General features: G+C 43.2%; 1 protein-coding gene across 1 annotated transcript in view; it reads left to right on the top strand.

The window, feature by feature from the left end:
- LRPPRC (leucine rich pentatricopeptide repeat containing) overlaps positions 1-24,545 on the top strand; it is a 318,251-nt gene that overhangs the window by 225,195 nt on the left and 68,511 nt on the right. Inside the window, exons 29-30 of the mRNA XM_033937468.1 lie at positions 4,337-4,475; positions 18,124-18,250. Of these exons, the coding sequence (XP_033793359.1) occupies positions 4,337-4,475; positions 18,124-18,250 (266 nt within the window). The remainder of the gene's footprint in view (positions 1-4,336; positions 4,476-18,123; positions 18,251-24,545) is intronic.

Genomic DNA, 24,545 nt, shown 5'->3' on the forward strand with positions numbered 1-24,545 from the left:
TGCTATTTCTCCTGTTGAGGTTTCCTCTTCAGTGAGACAGGGGTATCTGGCTGAACTGTGCCGGCTTTAGGGGTTACACCTGAGCCCCCCCCCAGTCCCTGCCTTACCCTCCCTCCAGTGATAGAGGGTCTGACTTGGTCTCTATATGCTTATTAGGCTTGAGAGCGTATTGGAGGGAGACTTCAGTTTGTGCTCCACTGCCCAGTTCAGCTTTTCTCTGCACAGGGTGGCCAGAAGGTGCATTGCTGCAGGTTTCTGTTAATAGCTAGATATTACCCGGTTCTTGGTGCGAGTTTCTCTTTCTTTCTCCTAGGATCTCCCTAAAAAGAGCATATACATACTTGAATGTTTTCTTTTCGGCTCTCTGTGCAGTGTTTTGTGTGTGTGGTAGCATTATAGAAATAATTTCCGGTTCTGGTGTTGTGATAATCTATTGGGGCGCAGTTTGGGAGCACGGTGGCGTTTCTCTTTTTCGTATGGGCAGGGCTGTCTTTCTTTCTGAGGCAGCGGAGCCTCTATGGTGTACAGCCTGTCGCACGAGATTTTACCACCGCCATTTTTTCATGGCAGGTGCTAGACAGAATTGGCAGTCAGCATTCTACAGCTACTTCTGGCCCTGGGTAAGTCACTTACTTCTATGAGCCCGACTCCTTGTCTGCCTCAGTTAATGAAACAATATGTGTTTCGCTTACGTTGCATGGAGGTAGTACGGTTTTCATGGTTCCAGTATGCTCCTCTTTCCCTGGCAAGCCTTGATTTTTCTTAGGATAGTTTCTTTCTTCTTATAGATCCTATAGTGCTCCTCCTGCTGTTCCCTGATCTTCGGCACTTCGTTCTGAGGGGATCTTGACTTCTTCCACTGACTCTTTAGGTTTTCTCTTGAGGGGGAAGATGCTATATTGTCAGGTCAGGGGGCTGTGAACTTTTTTTCAGGATGCTTGCAACTTTGCATCCTCCTCAGGTTTCCAGTTCGTTCTTGGAGTTTCTATGTTTTGTGTTTACCTTTTAAGTGTTACTGGTCCTCAGGGCAGTTCTTGTACTTCTTCAGGAACTAAAGGACATTGTTCCACTTACTGCATGGTGCCCAAGACGGGGGCATTGGGCAGACTGGGGCTGGATCCCATTCTGCTGAATTGGTTTCTCAGGGTTACACATTTCTGCAGAAACACTGGGAGACTATTTACATTTTCCTATGGACTCCGAATCAGCACTTGGTTTACTTGCCTCTCTTGGAGCAGCGCTTTCGATTTTGCCTCATGCCATTTCGCCTACCCCAGGCTTTAGAAAATGAGGGCAGTGGTACTGTTTTGGCACTACCAGGCGATTCTCCTACTATCTTCTTGACTGGCTGCTTGATTTGGACGTCCAGTCGGGCCATTTGTCTGCCATGAAAGGGGTGGTTTCTTTTCCTCAGTTCTTTGGACATGACTCCTCGAATTTGCACGGGTCTCTTTTCTTCTGTACTATTTATAGGTATATCGGAAAGCTGTTTTTCTTCATATAGGAGAGAAATATGTTTCTTCCCTGAGACTAGGGCGATGGGTCACAGTCTCAAGGTTGCATTCTTCTTCGGTCACCTTGTCCAAGAGTATGGGATTCTGTACAGGTTCTAGGATCCATGTTGCTGACTCCACTGGGAACTTCGACTTGCTTTCCCATTGTAACGCTACAGCAGTCGCTTTTGTTCCAGTGGTTCCCGGTATCTCAGGGCTCCCATTGTTTGGGCTCCTCAAGCATTGCTCTGTATGCTTTGGTGGCGCAGCGTGATTTCTCTTTTCAAAGGCATGCCTCAGTCTTTGCTGGACTGGCTCCTAGTCACCAAACATCCCGGGCTGGCGGGTTGGGGGGGCTCGGTGCCTTCCATCCTCAGATCCACAAGTCTGGTCTTTGGAGGTAACTCAGTGCTTGTTCATTCATCTACTCTGGAGCATGGTCAGGCTACCATTTCTGGAGCTTCAGACAATTCTTCCAGTATGATGCTGAGGGTCTTTTCAGTAGGTATTATGATGGTGGTATTTCTGTACAGCCTGGGCAGTAGGTGATGTACTCAATTGGCGGGTAACGTCATGGTTCTACTTCAGTGGGTGGAACCTCTTCTTCCTCTTCTGTTGGCAGCTCATTTTATTGATCAGGAAGAGAGTTTGGATAGGCTTTCTCTCCGTGAAATCTGAGCATGGCCCATTTATTGTATGTGACGGTGTGCAGCACTGTGTGCGCTCTAGAAAGTGTAAAGGTTAGTAATAGTGAAATCTTCTACATCCTGGATATCGTGAATTTTGGCTCAGGCATTCCAGCTCTTTGTATGAAAGTGAGATCTCTTGGAATAGACCTCATGGCCTCGTCTCAAAATTTTCAGCTTCCTAGCTTCTTCCGCGGACACAGGGAGTGGGAGTCAGAGGGGGTTGCAGCATGGCTTCTTTCTCACCTCTGGTTTCTCTTTTTTCAGGGTTTTCCCCTGGCTGATGCTGACTTGGATGGGCCATCTCCCGCTCGCTTTTAGGGCGCAGAATTTGAAGAATCTCTGGTTTGGCTGCGCCATCCTTGCTATGCGGATTTGATGATTCTTTTGACAGCCGGACTATTGAGTTTCCTGGTTTCTCCGGATTTGCTCCCTTGGTGACCGATCAACCTGGATATTAATACTACTTTGGTAGTACGGCCTAGCTTTTGAAAAGTCTTGGCTGATGTGTAAGGGTTATGCGTTGCAGGTTGTTTCTTCTCTTATCCAGGCGATACAGACGTCTTCAACTGTGGCTTCTGCTTCCTTTTGGAGGTTTTTCCTTTCTTGGGTGCTTCTCAACAGTTGCACCCTTCCAGGGTTCCTTTTTGGAACAAGTGTATTGCCAAGGGCTTGGCGTTCAATTCCCTTCAGCTTCAAGGGCCATTCTTAGCTTGTGACAAGGGCTAGGTATCTTGCTCTTCGCTTTAATTCTCAGCTTCATGTAGTTCAGTTCCTAAATGGAGTACGGTATATTTGTACACCTCTTGGAAAGCCCTGTCTGGCATATAGTCTTACGGTATTTCTTCGCAGTTTACCGAAGGTTTCATTTCTTCCTTGTCTTTTGAAACGCTAAACGGCTGTGCCATTGAACGCAGAGTTTCTTGTGGCCATGGCTTCAGCTCGGCGGTTTTCTGAGTTGCAGGCCTTGTTCGGCGGGGCTTCCTATTTCTGATTTACAAACTCTGGGGGGGGGGGGGTCAGTTCGGTCAGTACCTCCATTTCTTTCTAACGAGGTGTCATCCTTTCTTTTATGTCACTCTCACTTTTCCTTCCTTCTTCCTGGGAGATGAAATGGGGAGGCGTGCTTTTATTCACTGCATTTTTTAAAAGTGCATAGCATTCTCCGTGAGCTAGATTTCTAACGACTGGTAGTTGTTTAAATCACCTTTTTGTATTCTTCAAGGGACACCTCAAACATATGGTGGCGTCTAAAGCTTGATGGGTCCGGGAGGACGTTATTTACGCTTGCTTGATGGCAGGGAAGCAGTTGGCGAGAGAACTTCATGACCTTTCCACCGAAGCGATGGCTACTTCTTGGACTTGGTCCAGAGGTTTTTTTCCTTGGAGGAGTTTTGTCTCGCGGCTACTTGGTCTTCCGAGAGTGCTTTATCTCTGCATTAACAGTTGGATGTGGGGGCGCATGCGGTGGATGCGTTTAGTGCTTCGGTTGTTGCAGAGACGGCGTTTGCTTCCCACCCAGATTGAGGATTGCTTTGCTACATCCCATTGGTCTCTGGATTCATCTGCTGATGTTGCTAAGGAAGGAAAAATTATGTTCTTACCTGTTAATTTTCTTTCCTTTAGATGCAGCAGATGAATCCAGAGCCCCACCCTTTCTGGATGTTGTCTGTCAGTTTTTTTTTGTGCAACTTTCGCAGTTTGTTATTGTTGATGGTTGTATTCTGTATTATTGTCTTTTGAGATTTGTTATGGGAAAGAAATTTTTTACATTCTATGCTTATTGATGGTTATGAATACTTGGGCAAGGAGCTATACTGGAGATACAGGAGGAGTGCCAGCCAATAGAACCACCTGTTAATCAGTTTCTCTATCTCTGCCTGCTGGTAGATGTGGGCTATCCCCATTGGTTTCTGGATTCATCTGCTGCGTCTAAAGGAAAGAAAATTAACAGGTAAGAACATAATTTTTCCTTCTGCAGGATGTTTACATGTTAATGTTATTGTGATATCAAGGGAATGTTGGAATTAATTAGATATGTACCAAATGAGATGAAGAAATATTTTAGTTGGGTTAATAACATAACTAGCTCTGCAGTCTTCCCTTTTTTACTCGTATGGTACCATGGCTTTTATTTATGTTTTTGGGCTGTTTTAGACTTGGTATAAAGAAACTGCAGATGGTGTTGGAGAAGCCTCTACTGTAACTCCTGCTGTTGACCAGAAAGCCTCTACTGTAACTCCTGCTGTTAGCCAGATAAATATAATGATGATGTGCAAAAAAAACAAAGCGAAAGGTAAATCTTAATTCTAGTTCAGTGTGAAAGCTGTACTTCCTTTAAAGTGTTTTCCTGTTTTTATTTACAGTTTTCCTCTTTGGTCTTGTTCCTAGGCCTTTGTTATTTTATATCCTAATGTTTTGTTTTTTACCTTAGGTTATATAGTGTTCTAGTATAAAAGGTTTGCATTATGACCATGCCACCATGTCTCCTTTCCTGGGCAGGATTATGTTTTAGGTTTATTTGGTAACCTTGCATGCATAAAAAGTACATGGTTCTTTTCTCTCTGCGGGCTTTAGAGAATTTTCAAATTGGAAGTATTTGTGTACTTCTACCTTGAAACTTACCACAGGGAATGTTTATTAGCACACTGAGAGTTTTCTGGCTCATTGAACACATAAGCACTTGAATTTTCAAACATTCACATTTGAGTAGAGCCCTGTCCCTGAGAATATCTTCTCATTTGGGTAAAAGTTGCATGTGTGCAAGTTAGGTATAAATGCCTTTATGTGTATATCAGGTGCACAATTTTATAAAAGCTGATTTCTGCACATAAAGCACCACTTCACCTACCACAGTGTTTATGAAAGTTATCCTTTCTAGCAGTGTGATTGTAGCCTGCATGGAGTTGTCAAAGCCAGAGATTATGCAGAAAGTAAATGGAACACACTAAACAAGCCTTATTCTCCATGACTTTTGTCCATTTCTGTGATCAGCACAGCAGCATACCCATTTTATTTATATTGAAGTGGTAGGAGTAGCAGAGTAAGAGAAGATCTCAAACTTTGAACACAGGTATCCAGATGTGTATTTGTTAGTGCACATCAGTACATCTTAAATAATTTAGTGTACGCTAAATTGATTTAATGCACATTAAAAAATGTTCTATTAAAACACGTTAAATAAAATTTTTAAAAATCTAAACAATCCCAAGATCAGGAAATATTTGGAAAAACTGTGAACCAGCTTTCTTTATTTGTCTGCTTACATTCCTACCAATGTCATCTCAAGAAATAGTGGTATGAGAACAAGAAAGTAGGTAGGATCTTATGATTTTGATGAACCTAGCAACTAAATTGCCCAAATAAATCATTTTTCTTGTTCTGCTGAGATACGAGAAGCTGGTAATTGCATAAGCAATATTTTGTTATGCCTTGGAACGGCACTTAATTGCAACTTCCTGATGTCCAGCTCAGAGAGAGATTCTGTGGCAGTGGTTTGAAATTCTTTGAGGCACAGTTTTTAAGATTCTGTGGCATATTTGCCTAAAATTGTGCATATTTGCATTGCGAACTAGGACATGCTCTCAGGCTCCATTGTACTTTTTTGCCATGTTTATGGAGAAAAGGAAGAGAAAGGCAATCGTATTTCCTTTGGTCCTCCCAGATCTTCATTATGTACTTTGCAGTCCTGGGAGCCACGTTTATTGTTTATTTAAAACTTCTATATTGCTAACTAATGATTATGAAGTCAGTTCAGAGCAGTTTGCATGAGCAACTTTGATGGAAATATGAACATTAACTTCATTAATGATGGTAGAATACACAAGCTATAATATATGAACTATAGTCGAGGAATAACACAACACTACTGGAGTTATGATAAAATAGCTTAGAAATGGTGTTACATACAGAATTAGATTGTTTCTGAGATGTCCAGCATACATATACCTGTACAAATAATTTACCTAGTCTGTCTTTTGATTGACTGAACAATAAAGAATACTATAACCTTATATCTCTTCATTATACTTATTTATATAATTAGCCTCAATAAATACACATAGTAAAACTTTTAGTTGCCATTTAAATGTTTCATAATTTAAACTTCCTTTGCATATCCTGCTTCATCCTATCATTTATGAACTTTGAAATAGTGAGCTAATTCCACCATATTAATTATCCCCCTGGATGATTCTTATATTAATTAAAGTAGTCTGAGAAAAGGAAGGTCTTTGGTATCTTTTTCTAGTTTTAATTCCTTTGTTAGGGAGCTCTACCACATTGAAGTCACTACTGAGAACATTCTTTTCCTGACACTTTTGTATTTGATGTCTTTGAATGATGGTATTTCCAACAAGTATTCTTGACTCAAGCAAAGTGTGCATGTTGTAGTATGGTTGTATAGTCTTGTTGCTAAGTAATGCGGTTCTGAAAGATGAACGATTTTGTGTGTCAACAACATGATCTTGAATTTCACTCTACTTTCAATAGGGAGCCAGTGTAATTCTTTCAGAATTGGAGTAGCACTTGTATGTTTCGATTTTCCCAGCAGAAAAATTGCTGCTGCATTCTGTACTATCTTTATCTGTTTGATCTTGTACTTAGGAATGCCTAGCAGGATTGCATTGCAGTAGTCCAAAATAGAGAGTACCAGGGATATTATTAGATTGGACATTGCTTAATAGTTCAGATATGGTTTTAGTGTAAATTTGGGTTCAGCTATACCCCTAGGTTTCTCACACTCTCCATGGATGTCTTTATGGTATTTCCATTCAGCGTGCATTGATGTATTGGACAGTTCCCTCCCCATCTGTTAATCAGATGTAGTTCAGTTTTTTTCCTTGTTGGCTACTGGACCATTTATATGGAACAATCCGAAGATCTTCTCCAGGCCAGTTTTAATCCTTAGATTAGTCTTCACATCCTGTTTCTTTAGTGGGATGATTAATTGGACATCATTCGTATAGATGTAACCAGTGTTCTCCCCAGAAATTTTTTCCAGCCGGGTGGCATGAAAAAGTAGCTGGGTGGGGCGGGATGGGGAAATTTGGTTTTGGGGAAAATTAACCCCCTCTTTTACTAAGGTGCGCTAGCATTTTAGCGCGCGCAAACCCCTGCGCTACGTGGGAAAACTAGCACCAACTCAATGCTGGCGTTAGCATCTAGCACGCATGGCAATTCCTCCGCGCGCTAAGCGCACACTAAAACCACTATCGTAACTTAATAAAAGGAGCCCTAAATGTATACTATTTTTATTAGTTAATTATTATTATTATTTTCCAATGCTCAATATGACTTCCTTTTATAAGGTTTGATACTTGTGCCAGAATATTTTTACTAAATTTAAGAAGTATTTGTCCTCTTTCAAATGGTATAGAGGTTTAAAAAAGGGAAAGGCATTAATGAAGTCATTAGGTTCAATCTAGCCATTTATTTCTGCATGAATTTAAACAACTAAAAAAAAAGATAAATATAGCTCATCTAGTCATACAAGAAATGGCTCTACAGCAGGGGTGCCGACACTTTTTGGGCTTGCGAGCTACTTTTAAAATGACCAAGTCAAAATGATCTACCAACAATAAAATTTAAAAAAAAAACAAAGCACGATGTACGCAGAGAAAATGTTAATTATCATTTATATTCCGCAGGTTTTCAAAGAGGTCAAGGCAATGTCACCTAAGGAACAACTATACAAAAATAGACAAATATACCCCCTCCCTTTTTACTAAATCGCAATACTGGTTTTTAGCGCAGGGAGATGCACTGAATGCCCTGCGCTGCTCTTGATGCTCATAGGCTCCCTGCGCTAAAAACCGCTATTACAGTTTAGTAAAAGGGGGCCATAGTGCAAAATATAGACAGCAGATATAAATTCTTAAAACAGACACATTTTGATCACTAAACTGAAAATAAAATCATTTTTCCTACCTTTTTGTCTGGTGATTTCATGAGTCTCTGTTTGCACTTCCTTCTTCTGACTATAAATCAAATATTTTTTTCTTTCTGCCCCTCCCTTTTTCTTTCTGTCTCGCTTTCTTTCTCCCTCCCCCTGCCCCCCAAGCCATCGCGCCAATTTCTCCACTTCCCCGATTCTTTCCCTACCCCCCTAAGCCACCATGCCGATTTCTCCCTGCTTCCACGAGCCAGACCAGGAATGTACAAGCGCCGGACTCACAAGACTTCACCTCCGATGTCAATTCTTATGTCAGAGAGGAAGTTCCAGGCCAGCCAGGCAGCGATTGGCTGGCCCAGAACTTCCTCTCTGACGTCAGAATTGACGTCGGAGGTGAAGTCTTGTGAATCCGGCGCTTGTACGCGCCTGGCCTGGCTCAGGGAGGCAGGAAGAAAAGGATTGCCAAGGCAACGCGATCGACTCGCATTGCCTTTGCGATCTACTGGTCGATCGTGCTCGACCATTTGGGCACCCCTGCTGTTATGGTATCCTGTCCTGACCTGAGGAAAGGGGTTTAGTCCCAAAAAAAACTGCCTTATTTCCATTTCCTATTTATAAACTTTAATCAATAGATTTTACGTAAAGCAACAAAAAAAATTTTTTTTTCTACTTTTTGTTGTTTCTGCTTTAATCATCTTGTCTTCACTCTTCTTTCTAGCCAGCATCTGTCCGCTCTGTCTTCCATACAGCATCAGCCCCTTCCATCCACTGTCCGCCCTCTCCATATGGCATCTTCCCTCTTTTTATGCTCCTTCAATAAACTGTCTATCCTGTGCCCCTTCTCTTCTCCTTTGTACATGATTGATTTCAGCTCTGCCACCTCTCCATTTTTCTCTATCAACATCCCGTCCCCTATGTTCTGGCAACTCTCTCTTCTCCTTTCTTTCCTTCACACCCCACAGTCTGGTATCTTCCCTTCCCTGATTCTCTGTCATCTCACTTCTTTCCTTTTCTTCCATCTCTCCCTCCCCCTCCATGCTCTGACATCTTCTCCTTCCTTTCCCCCTTCCTTTTCCCTTGGTCTGGCATACTTTCCTCCTTCCCTCCAATCCCTGGCATCTCGTTTCATTCCCTCCCTCATCTTCTTTCTCCCTCCAGTTGGGTGCAGCAAGTATCTCTCCCTCTGCTCCCTTTCCTCCTTCTGTCACCCAAGGCCTGGCGTCATGAACTTCTTCAGGCAGCAGCATTCACAATTCGCTACTGTTGCCAGCTTCGGGCCTTCTTCTCTGTCGGGTCCTGCCTTCATAGAAACAGAAGTAGGCAGGACCCAGCAGAGAGGAAGGCCTGAAGCTGGCAACAGCAGTGAATTGTAAATGCTGTTGCAAGCCGAAGTTCATGACGCCAGGCCAAGCACCCGGGGCAGACTGCTACTCCCCCCCATGACCCTCCTATCTCTCCCTCCCTCCCATCATGAGACTCTAAACAGTACTGCTCTACTCTAAGCAGGCTGCTTCAGGGCTTTCTCCTGCCGTGATTCCCTCTGGCATGTCACTGATGAGGGAAGGAGGGAGAGATAGGAGGGTCGGATCGGGTTTGGGGGGGCGCCCGGGATGATGATGAGGCTGCTGCTGCTGCCAGCGAATCCAGCAAGGGTGAGTCCCCAAAGCACAGCACTGGCGGGCCCCCCCCCCTGACCATTTCAGGCCCTAGGCCTGTGTCTACTGGGTCTATCCTTTAATCCGGCCCTGCTTCCCCCCCATATGCTATGACATCTCTCTCTTCCACTCCATGGTATGGTATCTCCTTTCCCTCCCTCCCATGTCCCTTTGCATCTCTTTCCTCCTTTTCCTGATCTTCCTTCTCCCTCCTTCCCTCTCTCTTCCCAATTGGGTGCAGCAGCATTTCTCTTCCCCTCCCCCCATTGGGTACAGCAGTATCATCAGCATTTCTCTTTCCTCCCCCCAATTTGGTACAGCAGAAGCAGCATTTCTCTTCACCCTCCCCCCTTATTGGGTGCAGCAGCATGACTCTTCCCCCTCCCCCTATTGGGTACAGCAGTAGCGTCATCAGCATTTCTCTTAACCCACCCCCAATTGGGTACAGCAGAAGCACCAGCATTTTTCTTCCCCCTCCCCCTCTAATTGGGTACAGCAGCATTTCTCCTCCCATTCACCCCCCCCCTACCGTCTCACACACCCGGGAGATTCGCTACAGACAAAGGCAAGTTGCAAGTTTCCCTTCGTCGCTGACCTATCTCCCAAAGGTCAGCGACAGAGGGAAGCTTACAACTTGCTGCTCTTGCTTACTTCGGGCCTTTCTCGTTGCCGGGTCCTGCCTTCGCGGAAACAGAAAGTAGGCAGGACCCGGCAGCGAGAAAGGCCCGAAGTAAGCAAGAGCAAGTAAGCTTCCCTCCGTGGCTGGCTTATCTCCCGCATGCTCCGGGGCTCTAATGGTCCATGCCGACTTCTCTTCCCTACCCCCCCTACCCCCCGACGTAACTTCCGGTTTTGGAGGGAAGCCGGGTTCGAGTCGCTTGCTGGGTTTTGTTTTGTTTAAAGTCCGGCTGGAGTCTTTCGGCGGCTCATCAGGCTGCTCGTTAAGCAGTGGTGGCAGCAGGATTCGGCAGATGACAGCCGGGCGGTAATCTAAATTTGCTGGGTGGAGCACCTGGCTGAAAAGCGCTGGGGAGAACACTGTGTAACATTCCCAATCCAGTTCTCTGATGAATTTCCCCTATGATTTGAGGAATATATTGAACAGCATTGGAGACATAGCTGACCCCTGTGGTATTCCTGTGTCTGTTACTTTCCAGTTGCTCATACCTCCCTGCCATTCAACTCTTGTTAGTCTTTTGGAAAGAAATGCATCTATCCATGTCAAGACTTTTCCTTTAAGGCCTAATGCAGTGCATCTTGATCTTAGCCATAGGCTCATAGGCTGATGAGAGATCTAGGAGCCCTAATAAAACATCATCTCCTTTATCCTGCTGCTTAAGGACTGAGTCCTTTACTGCTACTTTACTGCTCTGTACTAAGGTGTCTTCTGAACCCTGATTGAGCCTGGTCTAGCTTTGACATGTTTTCTATGAAGTTTGATATTTGTTGGCAGGCCATTTTGTCTATAAGTTTTGCTATCCATGGCTCTTAGCTACTGTCCTGTAGTTGGAGAGATCCTGGCAGTGCCTATTAGAGCAAGTGAGGAGCCCACGGGCTCGAGGCAGAAATTCTGCCACATCAAGGCAGAATATTAAATGGGGACTAGTGGTCTACTGAGGGTAGGAGCGCTGTAAATTGGATGACATCTTATGACACTCATTCCCCTCCTCATAATTATATTAGCTGTCTTGAGGACCCAGAGAATAACACTTCAGAGTTTATCTGGAAAATCATAGAAACATAGAGTATGACGGTAGAAAAGGGCCGTTGGCCCAACAAGTCTGCCCACTCAAAGAACCCTCCCTCTAAAAGAACCCTCCCCCTAAGCATTTCCCCGGAGCGAACCCACATGTTTATCCCATCGTCCCTTGAAGTCAAGCACGTTATTGGCCTCAAATACCTGACGTGGAAGACCATTCCAGCGATCAACCACCCTTTCGGTGAAGAAGTATTTCCTGATGTCACCATGAACACATACTGATCACTCCTATCACATACTGATCACTCCTATCCCCAAAGATCAGAAAACCTCTACAACACTGACATCCATTTACAGACCCATAGCAAGCATTCCCCTTTTCACAAAGATACAGGAAGGATTGGTCAATCTACAACTAGTAAACTACCTAGACAAATTTAACATCCTTAGTGAAAACCAATCAGGATTCAGGAAAGGATACAACACAGAAACTGTCATAGCCTCCATACTAAACCACCTTTATGATCTTTTTAGCAAAGTCAAAAGCGCACTGATCCTACAACTAGACCTCAGCAGTGCATTCGACCTGGTAGATCATGAAATCATGCTACTGTGCCTTGATGCAATGGGATTCTAGGGAAAGGTAAAGAAATGGTTCCAAGAATTCCTAATAAACAGATCCTACCGAGTAACCAGCAATGGAAATTACTCCAACCCATGGAAAAGCCCGTCAGGCGTGCCCCAAGGCTCCCCTCTATCGCCCACACTGTTCAACATCTACATCGCATCCTTAGGTCACCTTCTACAAAAACTAAACTTAAAGTACTACATATACGCAGACGACATATCCATTTTAATCTCCTTAAATGACATCACAAATAAAATTATAGACAACCTCTCAAACACAGTGACAGAAATCGAAAAATGGACCACCAACTTCAAACTGAAACTAAACAGAGAAAACAAAAGTCTTTTTGGCAAGCCCCAATGACAAAATTACGAGAATATTGTTAAAAATAAACAACCACGAATATCCAATACCATAAAAATACTGGGTATCACTCTAGATCCACACCTAACCATGGCTGATCACACAAACTTACTGGTGAAAAAATGTTTTTACATGCTGTGGAAGCTAAGGACCATTAAAAAAATACTTCGACACAACATCCTTCAGGTTGCTGGTGCAATCGCTGATCCTATCCATCCTTGACTACTGCAACATCGTCTACCTGGGTATCCCACAAAAAAAAACAGTAAAAAAATTGAGATTAGTATAAAACACCGCTTTTTGCTTAATCTTCGGATTGAGAAAAAAAGACCACATTAGCCCCTACTATAAAAAAACTGCACTGGCTACCAATGGAAGCACGAATACTATTCAAATTTGCATGTATCTGTTTCAAACAAGTCTGGCATCTAGCACCTGCAAACACACTTCATTCTGCACCACCCCACACGAACAACCAGAAACAAAAATACCTTTGCATACCCAAAGATCACAGGCTGCAGATACAAATCCTTCCTGGATAGAACCTTCATGTTCCAAGTGAATAGACATCAAGTCTGGCTGAGAAACTTCATAAATGAACCCAAACTGTCCTACAACGCATTCCGAAAATCAATTAAAACCGCCCTATTCGACAAATTCATTGACTAACACAGACAACCCTCTCTCACGATGATATTCCCCGCTGTAAACGCTATTTCAATCTCTCAGATAACTCCAATTTTCATGTATTCTTTACCCATGGAACTCCAATTAGTATGTAACTTTTCTATTTTATGCTTCCTGTTATTTGCTGACTGTCCATCCTTCTTTCAATGTGAACCGCCTAGAAGTCACTTGACTATGGCGGTATAGAAAAATAAAGTTATTATTATTATGAAGTCTCCCACCCTTGAGTTTGAGCAGATGCCCTCTTGTTGCCGTGGGACCCGTAGGGAAAAAGATATCTTCTTTCACCTCAGTACGGCCTGTAAGATATTTGAATGTCTCTATCATGTCTCCCCTCTCTCTGCGTTCTTCGAGAGAATATAACTGCAGCCTGCTTAGACCTTCTTTATATGGGAGAGCCTTGAGTCCTGAGACCATCTTAGTAGCCATTCACTGAACTGATTCCATTCTCTTCACATCCTTTTGATAATGTGGCCTCCAAAACTAAACACAGTACTCCAGATGAGGTCTCACCATGGACCTGTACAACGGCATTATAACTTCAGGCTTTCGGCTGACTAAACTTCTTCGGCTGCAACTCAGCATTTGTCTAGCCTTGGCTAAAGCTCTCTCCACTTGATTGGCAGTATTCATATCTTCATCGCTTAGTAAATTGTATAAGCGATTCATCAAATGTTAATAAAAACTTGAACTTGAAACTTCACTAATGATTACACCCAGGTCCCGTTCTGCGACAGTTCTTGTTAAGTTTTTACCATTCAGGGTGTATGTTCTGCAGGGGTTACCGCTATCAAGGTGCATAACCTTACACTTTTTGGCATTAAAACTCAGTTGCCAAGTATTAGACCATTGTTCCAGTAAAAGTAGGTCCTGCCTCATAGTGTCGGGCACGGTTGTGCTGCCCACAACGTTGCATAGCTTAGCGACATCGGCAAATAATGTAATTTTACCTCGAAGTCCCTGAGGCAGGTCTCATACAAAGATATTAAATAGTATCGGACCCAAGACCGAGCCCTGCGGCACTCCACTAGTCACTTCCGATGTTTCTGAGGGAGTACCATTTACCATCACCCTCTGAAGTCTACCACTGAGCCAGTCTTTAACCCATGCAGTCAATGTTTCTCCTAGTCCCATCGTATTCATCTTGTTTAATAACCTACGGAGTGAGACACTATCAAAAGCCTTACTGAAGTCCAAATACACGATATCCAGGGACTCTCCCCTATCCAGATGTTTCGTTACCCAGTCAAAAAAGCTTATCAGATTGGATTGACAAGACCTTCCCTTCGTAAATCCATGCTGGTGGATATCCCTCAGTCTCTCGTCATCCAGAATCGTATCCAATCTGTTTTTAATCAACATTTCCATAAGTTTACACACTATTGATGTGAGACTCACCGATCTGTAATTTTCAGCCTCTGACCTGCATCCCTTTTTGTGGAGTGGAATGACGTTAGTAGTTTTCCAGTCCAAGGGGACTTTTCCCTTGCTTAGGGAAAGATTGAAAAGCGCAGCTAACGGCTCTGCCAGGACATCTCTCAATTCCCGAAGTAATCTGGGGTGTAGATTATCCGGTCCCATGGCTTTGTTCACTTTTAGCCTCAATAGCTCGTGGTAGACATTGCTCGTGGTAAATTCAAAATCCCGGAACAGGTCCTCCGAGCACCCCCTTGTCTGTAGCTGCGGTCCGGATCCCGGCGCCTCACAGGTAAAGACTGAGCAGAAGTAGCTATTGAGTATTTCGGCTTTATCTGAGTCCGAGTCTACAAAGTTACCATCAGGTTTCCTTAGGCGTACAATCCCGTCTGTGTTCTTTTTTCTGTCGCTAATATATATGAAAAAGGATTTATCCCCTTTTTTAACATGCCCAGCTATATTTTCTTTCATTCGGAGTTTGGCATCCCTGATTGCTGTTTTAACAGTTCTAGATTTCACAAGATAGGTTTCTTTAGCTTCCGGTCATTGTGATTGTTTGTAGGATACAAGTGCTCTTTTCTTTTGCTTCACTAGTTCTGAGATCTCCGTGGAGAACCACTGGGGTCTATTATTTCTCCGTCGTTTACTCACAGTTTTTATGTAGAGGTTAGTTGCTTCCTGCAGGGTAGATTTCAGAGCCGACCACAGTACCTCCACACTGTCTGTCGTGTCCTGGTTTTGCAGCGCCTCATAGACAAAATCTCCCAAGCTCTGGAAGTTAGCTCCCTTAAAGTTAAGGACCTTTGTCGATGTATTTGACCTAGTGAATTCCTTCCTGAGGTGAAACCACACCATGTTGTGGTCACTGGAGGCCAAAGCATCTCCTACCGAAACCTCTGTGACACTGTCTCCATTAGTGAGTAACAGGTCCAGAATTACCCGATCCCTGGTGGGTTCCAACACCATCTGTTTGAGGCGTGTTCCCCGTATAGAGGCTAGTAGCGACTAATTTCTAGAAGAATGGGTAACTTAGGCATGATCTTTAGATACTTTTATAACAGTGTTTCTCAACTCGGTCCTGGAGTTACCCACTTGCCAGTCAGGTTTTCAGGATATCCACAATGAATATGCTCAAAAGAAATTTGCATATAATGGCAGTGTGTGCAAATCAAGTTCATGCATTTTCATTGTAGATATCCTGAAAACCTGACTGACAAGGGGTACTCGAGAGCCAATTTGAGAAACTCTGCTTTAGAGAGTGGATTTCCAGGCTGTTTATTCCCTCTGGTAAACCAAAGCAGGAAAATGGAGAGTTTAGAAGCTCAATTGATCTCAACGTTAGAAAATTATTTTGACTAGCAAGCATGATAATGAAACCATTTTTCACACAGTAATGAGAAAAAGGATTTGCTCTCTCTCATGTTTCCCCTGTTATTGCATATGTGATCTTTAAACAAAATTTAATTTAGATAAAAGAAATATTGAGTAAACACGGAACCCAGTTTTTAAATTAAAACTTCATTAAAGAACGGTTATCTAATTCCCATATCATCCATGTGGAAAAGTAACAGCCCTCTCAGTTACTCAATCAACCAATTGCCCAGATTTAATTGATAATTGGATTCAACTGAATACAGGCTTGATTACAATATTGAACCTTACCAAGGAGGTAATCACCAAAAAATTTCTACAGAAATGCTATGCTACAACTAAGGGAAATTCCAAGAGCTGAGAAAAAGGTTATTGAAATATATCGGTGATGGTGTAGCCTAATGATTAGAACAGTGATGTGAGAACCTGAGAACAGGGTTAAATTCCCACTGTAGCTCCTTATGACCCTGTGCATGCCACTTAGGGCTCTGATGCTCAAAAGTTTGCCATGGAAATAAGACTGGTTGTAGCCAGTCTTACTGTAAGGTAGTTCAGCCTCCAATGCACAAAAGGGTTCTTGCAGGCTTTTACGGATCATGATAGCAGCCACTGGAAATCCTGTGCAAATGTATCTTTGTTTGAAAAAAGCCGGGTGAGGTTTAAGATTAGTCCAAGAGTTTACTGAGCAGTAGGTTGTTGTTATAAAAGCAATTCTAGGCCTAGCTCTTAGTGGTTCACGTGAATTGGTGTGGGATATAATGGTGCTGGGGCCACTTGATAACAGTGATCATAACATGACCAGATTGGATATATAATCCCTTAGAATAAGTTCACACAGGAAATCCAATGCAACAGTATTTAACTTGAAAAAAGGGAGACTATGAGAACATGAGGAGAATGGTAAAAAAGAAAGAGCAGCTGCAAAGGTCAAAAATTTACATCAGACATGTATATTCAAAAATACCATCCTGGAAGCCCATACTAAATATATTCCGTGTATTGAAAAAGGAGCCAGCGTGGTTAATGAAGGATCCAACTGAAAATAATTGTAAACAGCACAAGGAATGGCAAGTCAAATGCAAGGCACTAATAAGGGAGGCAATGAAAAACCTTGAAAAGAAGATTGCGCTGGAAGCAAAAACACACAGTACACTTCTCCCTCGTTATTTGCGGGGGATAGGGGCAGAGCCAGACCGCGAATGGTGAAAAACCGCCAATATCCGGCTCTGACCCACCCCCGCCTCCCTTCCGCCTTCCCCTGGCATCCCGGCCTTATCTGGTGGTTTAGCTGGTTTTTGGGGCAGGAGCGATCTTCCTACTCTCCTGCCCCGTGCAGATAGCCATTAAGAAATGGCTGTGGGGAGTTCCCGTAGTCTCTCGAGAGACTACGGGAACTCCCCACAGCCATTTCCTAATGGCTATCTGCACGGGGCAGGAGAGTAGGAAGATTGCTCCTGCCCCAAAAACCAGCTAGACCACTAGGTAAGACAAAAATATGGGGGGGGGGGGTTCCCTCCTCCCCCCCCCAAAAAAAATTGCGATTATGTGAAATCGCGAGTAGAGAAACCGCGAATGGGGAAGGAGAAGTGTAAAAACATTTTTAGGCTTGGGCAATCATATCCTCTACTACCCACTCCCCCCCCCTGCCCCAGACCAACATCGCACTTACAGGCTTGATGCAATGGAAACAATCACCGATACTCTGCACGTAAAGGGCCTTGCATGCTCAGTGCTTGCTAGACAGCATGCCTTGAGCATGCGCAGACGCTTAAAGCCAGCACAAAGCGTCGTCGATGATTTCCAGAGCATCAGGCCGGTAAGTGTAATGTTGGTCTGGGGCAGGGAGGAACAGGTAGTGAAGAATAGGAATGCCGGTCATCAGTTTATATTAGAGTATATACAGTAATTTAATCTCCTTCAGCGAGCCAGTGTTGGGGAAATCATGAGACATTGGTGGTTACTCATCCTAGGGGTTTTTCCCCCTAGTAGGGAGGGAAGAGGTGTTTGGAGAGGGTGCCAGGGATTGGTCTGATATATGAGATTGAGGCTATCCTGGGTTCTTTTTTCCCAGGTAATATGGAGCATAAAAGACCTGAGGCACAATGACCCCTCAGGACAGCTACTGATTGTGCTTTGTGATGGACAGAGAAAATGGGCTTTTTTACAAATGTGAAATTTTATGTCATATCCATGTAACCAGATTTTTTTTGTTTTGTTTGTTTTCTATTTTAGAAGCATATAATGCTTTATTAGCAGCAGTAAAAATGGGAAAGATATTGAATTCTTCCACTTATTCCAGTGTTCTGAAAGCCTTGCTGGCTAACAAGTACTTTGACGAAGCCTTGAAAGTGAAAAGCATGTAAGTTCTATTTTATTTTACTTTATACAATATTATTTGGCATTTTTTTCCCCTAATGATCAGTAATACACATTGTACTTGCTTGGAAGATGATGTTGGTGCACTGGTCAGACACTTGCAAATCACTGTGGAGCCATGAAAAAGTGAAATTTGATATTTTTAGATAATAACCAGTTAATCCCTAGCCACAGCACAACTTGTTGTACAAATGTGTAAAAAGCCTACTTTAAAAAAGATTAGTTTGTTTCTGTATCCCATAGTTAGGGCTTTTTAGACATTTATTTTCCCACTCTCTCTCTCAGACCAGGATCCTCAAAAACTAATGCAGCTGTTCTGATAGCAAATCTAAAAAAGTGAGGCATTCTCAAAAAAATTGCGCATGCAAATGAGGTCGGCGAACAGCAGCGAAGATTCGATAAATTTGCATGTGCCCATTGCTGGTGAAAGCAATGGGCATATGTACAGAAAAAAATGCTGACAAGAAACCCACACTCTCCCGCTGGTTTAAAATCCCGGCCGCAATCTCTCCCGCAACAGAAGAGATGCCCGCACTATCCCTAAAATTCCCAACATGGCACGACCCCTGCAGCAGGAAAGATGCCCACACTCTCCTGCTGCCCTAAAATCCCCACTTGACCCGACCTGACACCCTCCCTCCTACAGCGGGAGAGATGCCCACACTCTCCCGCTGCCTTAAAATCCCCTCCCCCTGCAGTGGGCGAGATGCCCACTGTCCCCTGCTGGCAAGTGACCCCTCCACCATCTCCGCTGCTGCTCCCCTTCCCCTTCTCTCAAATAGATAACCCGAAGGGATGCGGACTCCCTCCTCCCAGCTGCCTCCATCATCTAAAATGGGCCTTCCCCTCCCCGGTGCATCTTGGGATGCACTGGGCAGGGGCCTGAGGCTCTGATTGGCCCAGGTTGTATAAGGCCCCTCCTATGGGGAGGAGAAGGCCCATTTTAGACAACGCAGGCAGCTGGGAGGAGGAAGTCCATGTCCTTCCAGGTTATCTATTTGAGGTAAGGGGGAGGGAGGCAGCAGAGATGGGGAGGAGCCACTTTCCAGTGGGGGAGAGTGGGCATCTCCCGCTGCAGGGGGAGGGGGGCAGGTCATGGCAGGAATTTTAGGGTAGCGGGAGAGAATGGGCATCTTTCCTACTGCATCACAATACAGGGGTTTTCTAGCAGTCTCTGACACTGACCGGCACCCCTGGACCAGTCGCTTATTTTTGTCGCCAAAAGCCAACACCGCTTTTTGAAAATGGCTCAATATTTTTTAAGAATCCACCAGAGGGCTCATTTCAATGTTGAAGAGCCCATTTGCATGTCTGTCGGAGAGTGCTAGAAACCTCGCTGAAGACAGATAATCCATTTTGATAATCCGCCACTAAACTGCGTACAGGCTAAACTGCCTGAAAACAATTTAGCGACGGCGTTAAAAGTTTTGAGAATCTGGGCCTTAATTCCATTTTTACTCTCTGGGACAGTTATCACCTGAAAGATAAGTATATCTTATCACCTACATAAGGACTGGAGGAAGATATATGCAGCATTTCTAAATGCCCTCAGCCCCTCCAACACAGAGTAATAATATAAATTGTAAGCTTTGTATTTTATTGTTTATTCTGAAGAAACTGAACAGGGTAATAGGGATCAGGGAGTGTCCAGAATTTCTTAATCTTCTTTTGGACACTTTGAGTGCTTCACTATTATGTTCCCTTTGTATTATGTCAGGAATATTCAGCTCAGTTTCTCATTCATTCCCTTTGAATTATCTACCAACTGTGTTTTAGAGAAGCTGTGTGTGCTTAGGTTCACACCCACAAATAATTATATCTGCCAAGAAAGCTACAGAAGCAAGGTACAGAGCACATTTATAACATGAACAAATCAGAAATAAATAAACCTTTCAAGTAGGAGCATGCCACTGACCTAACCTACATTTCCTGCTTTTAGGAAACGTCAGCCTGTGTGGATTCTGTCGCTATTGGTCTCATTTCACAATCTTTGTCCTTTTTTTTAATCTTAATATATCTTAATGCTTCAGCTGTTTTTCACTAATATTTGTGCCTTCTATGTGATGCCTGCATGAGGTGCTGGTGAGGGTCAGGAGATTCATGGTAGAGAATGACAAGGGGAAAAAAATGACCACTCTTACTGCCCCGTCCCTGTGAGCTCGTCCCCGTGAACTCAGTCCCCGTCCCTGCCTCATCTTCGTGAGCTCAGTCCCCGTCCCCACCCTGCAAATTGTCTGATCCCATCCGCACAAGCCTCAAATAGTTATGATTTTATACTGAACTTATTTTATTAAAGTATAAAAAGAGACTATTCTGTATAATTGTCATTTTTATAAACACAAATAATACAACAAAACCCCTGTCTCCCCTCCCTTTCACAAATATCCCCTCCACTACCAAGAAAACTGAACAAACCAAATTACTACAGAATGATACATAGGAAAATCAAGCTAAAAGAATACTTCAGTCACACACAGCAGGAATAATGCTAGAGGAGTGCAACTAGGGCAACAGCTGCCTGGTCAGAGAGAGCCCTAAGCCAGCTAGAAGCTAAAGAAGCACGGCCTGAGCTTTGCAGTCCCAGTTATGTCTAACACTAGCTCTAGCAGGATACATATTTCAAATCTGAAATATTCTAATCACAAAATATAAAATAAATTTTTTTTTCTACCTTTTGTTGTCTGGTAATTTTATTCTTCAAATCACATTGGTCTCAGGCTTTGGTTTTGGATACTTTCTGTCTTCATCATGGCATGGCTGGCTGCTGAAGGTAAAATAGGCCCAAGAGGAGCTGGTGAGGAGATGCCAAGTCTGACACAGGTGCAATTTTTTTTACCACAGGAGCAAGACTTTTCACCGCTTCCATGGGGCGGTGAAAGGTCTTGTCCCCATTCCTGCGGTAAACCAGTTGCAAATGTCCCCATTACTGCGGATTTACTGCGATGACCACGGTTTACCGAAGTAAACGGTCCCCTTGTCATTCTCTAATTCATGGGTTGGAGAAGCAGATCTATATAGAAGAAGCTCTTGAGAAACTATAGACCTTAACAATTCAAGCATAAAACTAAAATCTGAACCTAAACAGAGGAGAATAATGATTTTAGTTCTTCTATGAACAGAATAGCATCAGCCCTATTGCCCTGGGACTTTCTGTGTCCTGCACACTTTGAAAGTATGGGCAGCTTAAGAATTTATTAAGTTCTGGTTTTATGCATTGATCACCAGTCTGCTGTGTAAGATGTAATGTAATGTAATTTTATTTCTTATATACCGCTAATCCGTTAGGTTCGAAGCGGTTTACAGAAAATATACATTAAGGATGCAATAAGATAAGATAGGTAAAGATAGGTACTTTGAAAATCCCTTACTGTCCCGAAGGCTCACAGTCTAACTAAAGTACCTAAGAACAAACAAATTAGCAAATAATAGAGAGGTAAATAAAGATAGAAGAAAAAAGTGAGATATGAAGCATCCTAACAAGAATACATTGAACTCTCAATGCCACACTTTTAAAGCAAAATGTACATTCTTAAGTTCAAACTTTTTATTGAATTTTAAAGGTACAAAAATGTACATTCTAAATAATAATATAATGGAAAAAACTAAATTAAATAAAAATATAATTTTAAGAATTAAAATATAGAAATGTAAAAAGAAAGAAAAAAAACATTAGAAGGAAGGAAAAAAAGGTAAAGGAAGGAATATGAATTGAATGGAATGAGAAACCGTTAAACAATAGAATACTAAGGAAATTTAAATAAAAACTAAACAAATAGAAAAAAAAGAAAAAGATATAATATGCACGATGGAATAAAAGTCAGGAAGGACTTAATTTTCATTTCCATCAATCATCAAATGTCATCAACCCTAGTGCTTTAGCTGTTTCAGCCAGGCAACCGCCATCATCAACCTTTGCACATCAGCCAAGGGTCCACTTTTCCAAAGCATTGAGAAACATCTCTCGATTTCCGGACTACTGTCCACCACACTTAACAATGCTCAGATCTCTCCGGTTCCAATTCTCCGCTCCCTGGTTTGGACCATGCAATTCACTCAGCCAGCCCTCACTCTTGATGGCACCATCCCTCATAACAGCACTCCAAGTCGACTGCGGGATATCGGGCGCGGCGAGACTCCAGGCATAATGAAAAGCCGTTCCAAAGATCTCCAAACAGGTCTGGTTTTAAAATAACCATACTGAATATTGAACAGCTATAATGGAGCAAGAGTCTGGCTGCTTTGCATACTTTGGTTACCATGAAACTTGTTATATTATACAGTTTTTGTGTAATCTTGTATCCCGCTGAATCCTCACAAATCGGAATTCTAGGCAGGTTACAAGCAGCATATCACTACATAAAATTTTGGGTCATAGAAGGCCAGATTTAAGGACTGCTACAGAAAAAAGGGGTTGAATTGATCCTCTAGAGCAGGGTTGGGCAATCTTTATACATAGAGTGAGCATGAATGTCATGAACAATGGTTCAAATTAATAATTTTATTTCTTATATACCGCCAAAGCCATAGTAGTTCGAGGCGGTTTACAATAAAGAAGGGCTGGACAATCAGCGAATGGGTACAGTCAGCATATACAGATACAATTAATATATGTAAGCATGGAACAGGTACAATATAAGGGGTCAAATGTAAGGTGAGCAGGAAGGAAGGTAAGAAAAAAGAGATCTTGGGGGGCAAGGGTCGGGTAAGGGGTCTTAGGCTACAAATTGGTTAAATAGATTAGTTTTTAATAATTTTCTGAAATTTAGGTAGGATGAGGAATGCGAGATAATGTTGCTCAGCCAATCGTTTAGATGACCTGCTTGGAAGGCTAGAGTTTGTAATGGCAGGTCTTTAGAGTTGGATGGCTGAAGAGATGAGCTCTGCGAGTGGGTCTGGATGGACAATCTAAGGTAAAATGGGGAACCAAGTATAAGGGGGCCGAACCAATTAGAGAATGACATGGGGAAAAAATCTGTCCCCTTCACTGCCCCGTCCCCGCAGCATCCATACAAGCCTCAGTACTGCAATATTTAGCTTATTCCTCCCTTATAAATCAAAGTTCTGGCTGCTGAACTGGAGAAAAAGATGTTCAGCTGACAGGGCTTTGTTTATAAATTTTTATCAACACAACTAATATACCACTTTATCCTAAAGCAAAAAAGAAAAGGAAAATAAATAAATAGAATTTTTTTTCCCTACCTTTGTCTGGTTTCTACTTTCCTCATCTTTTCATTCAATTCCTTCCATCCACTGTCTGCTTTCTCTCTGTGCCTTTCGTTTGCTCTGTTACTGTGCCTCTCCCTTCACCCCCCCCTTCCCAATTGGTCTGGCACCCATTTTCTTCCCTCCGCTCCCCCATAGTCTGGCATCTCTTGACTTCTTCCCTTCTAGCGTCTTCTTCCTACTCTCTGTTCCCCATTCCCTTCAACGTCTTCTCCCCACTCTGTCATCCACATTTCCCTTCAGCGTCTTCTCTCCACTCTCTGTTCCCCATTTCCCTTCAGCGTCTTCTCCCCACTCTCTCTTCCCCATTTCCCTTCAGCGTCTTCTCCCCACTCTCTCTTCCCCATTTCCCTTTAACATCTTCTCCCCACTCTCTCTTCCCCATTTCCCTTCAGCGTCTTCTCCCCACTCTCTCTTCCCCATTTCCCTTCAGCGTCTTCTCCCCACTCTCTCTTCCCCATTTCCCTTCAGCGTCTTCTCCCACTCTCTCTTCCCCATTTCCCTTCAGTGTCTACTCCCCACTCTCTTCCCCATTTTCCTGCACCTTCTCCCAACTCTCTCTTCACCATTTCCCTGCATCTTCTCCCCACTCTCTCTTCACCATTTCCCTGCATCTTCTCCCCACTCTCTCTTCACCATTTCCCTGCATCTTCCCCAGGTATAACCAAAGATTTAGGCAGGTTGCCTAGTAGGCACTTATATGTTTTCCACACAGACGTCTAATATATAAACTGAGTGCCCTCGGGATGGGTCCCAAACTGACGGGCTGGGTCAAGAACTGGTTGAGTGGAAGACAACAGAGGGTAGTGATCAATGGAGATTGCTCAGGAAAGGGATGTTACCAGTGGTGTGCCTCAAGGTTCTGTTCCTCAGCCTATTCTTTAACATTTTTATAAATGATATTGCTGCAGGGTTGTCAGGTTAAGATTTTTCTCTTTGCAGATGATACCAAAATCTGCAATAGAGTAGACACCCTGGATGGTGTGAGTAACATGAAGAAAGACCTGGTGAAGCTTGAAGAATGGTCTGAAATTGGGCAGCTAAAATTTAATGCT

Source organism: Geotrypetes seraphini, chromosome 3 (genome assembly GCF_902459505.1).
Source record: "Geotrypetes seraphini chromosome 3, aGeoSer1.1, whole genome shotgun sequence".
NCBI classification, from domain to species: domain Eukaryota; kingdom Metazoa; phylum Chordata; class Amphibia; order Gymnophiona; family Dermophiidae; genus Geotrypetes; species Geotrypetes seraphini.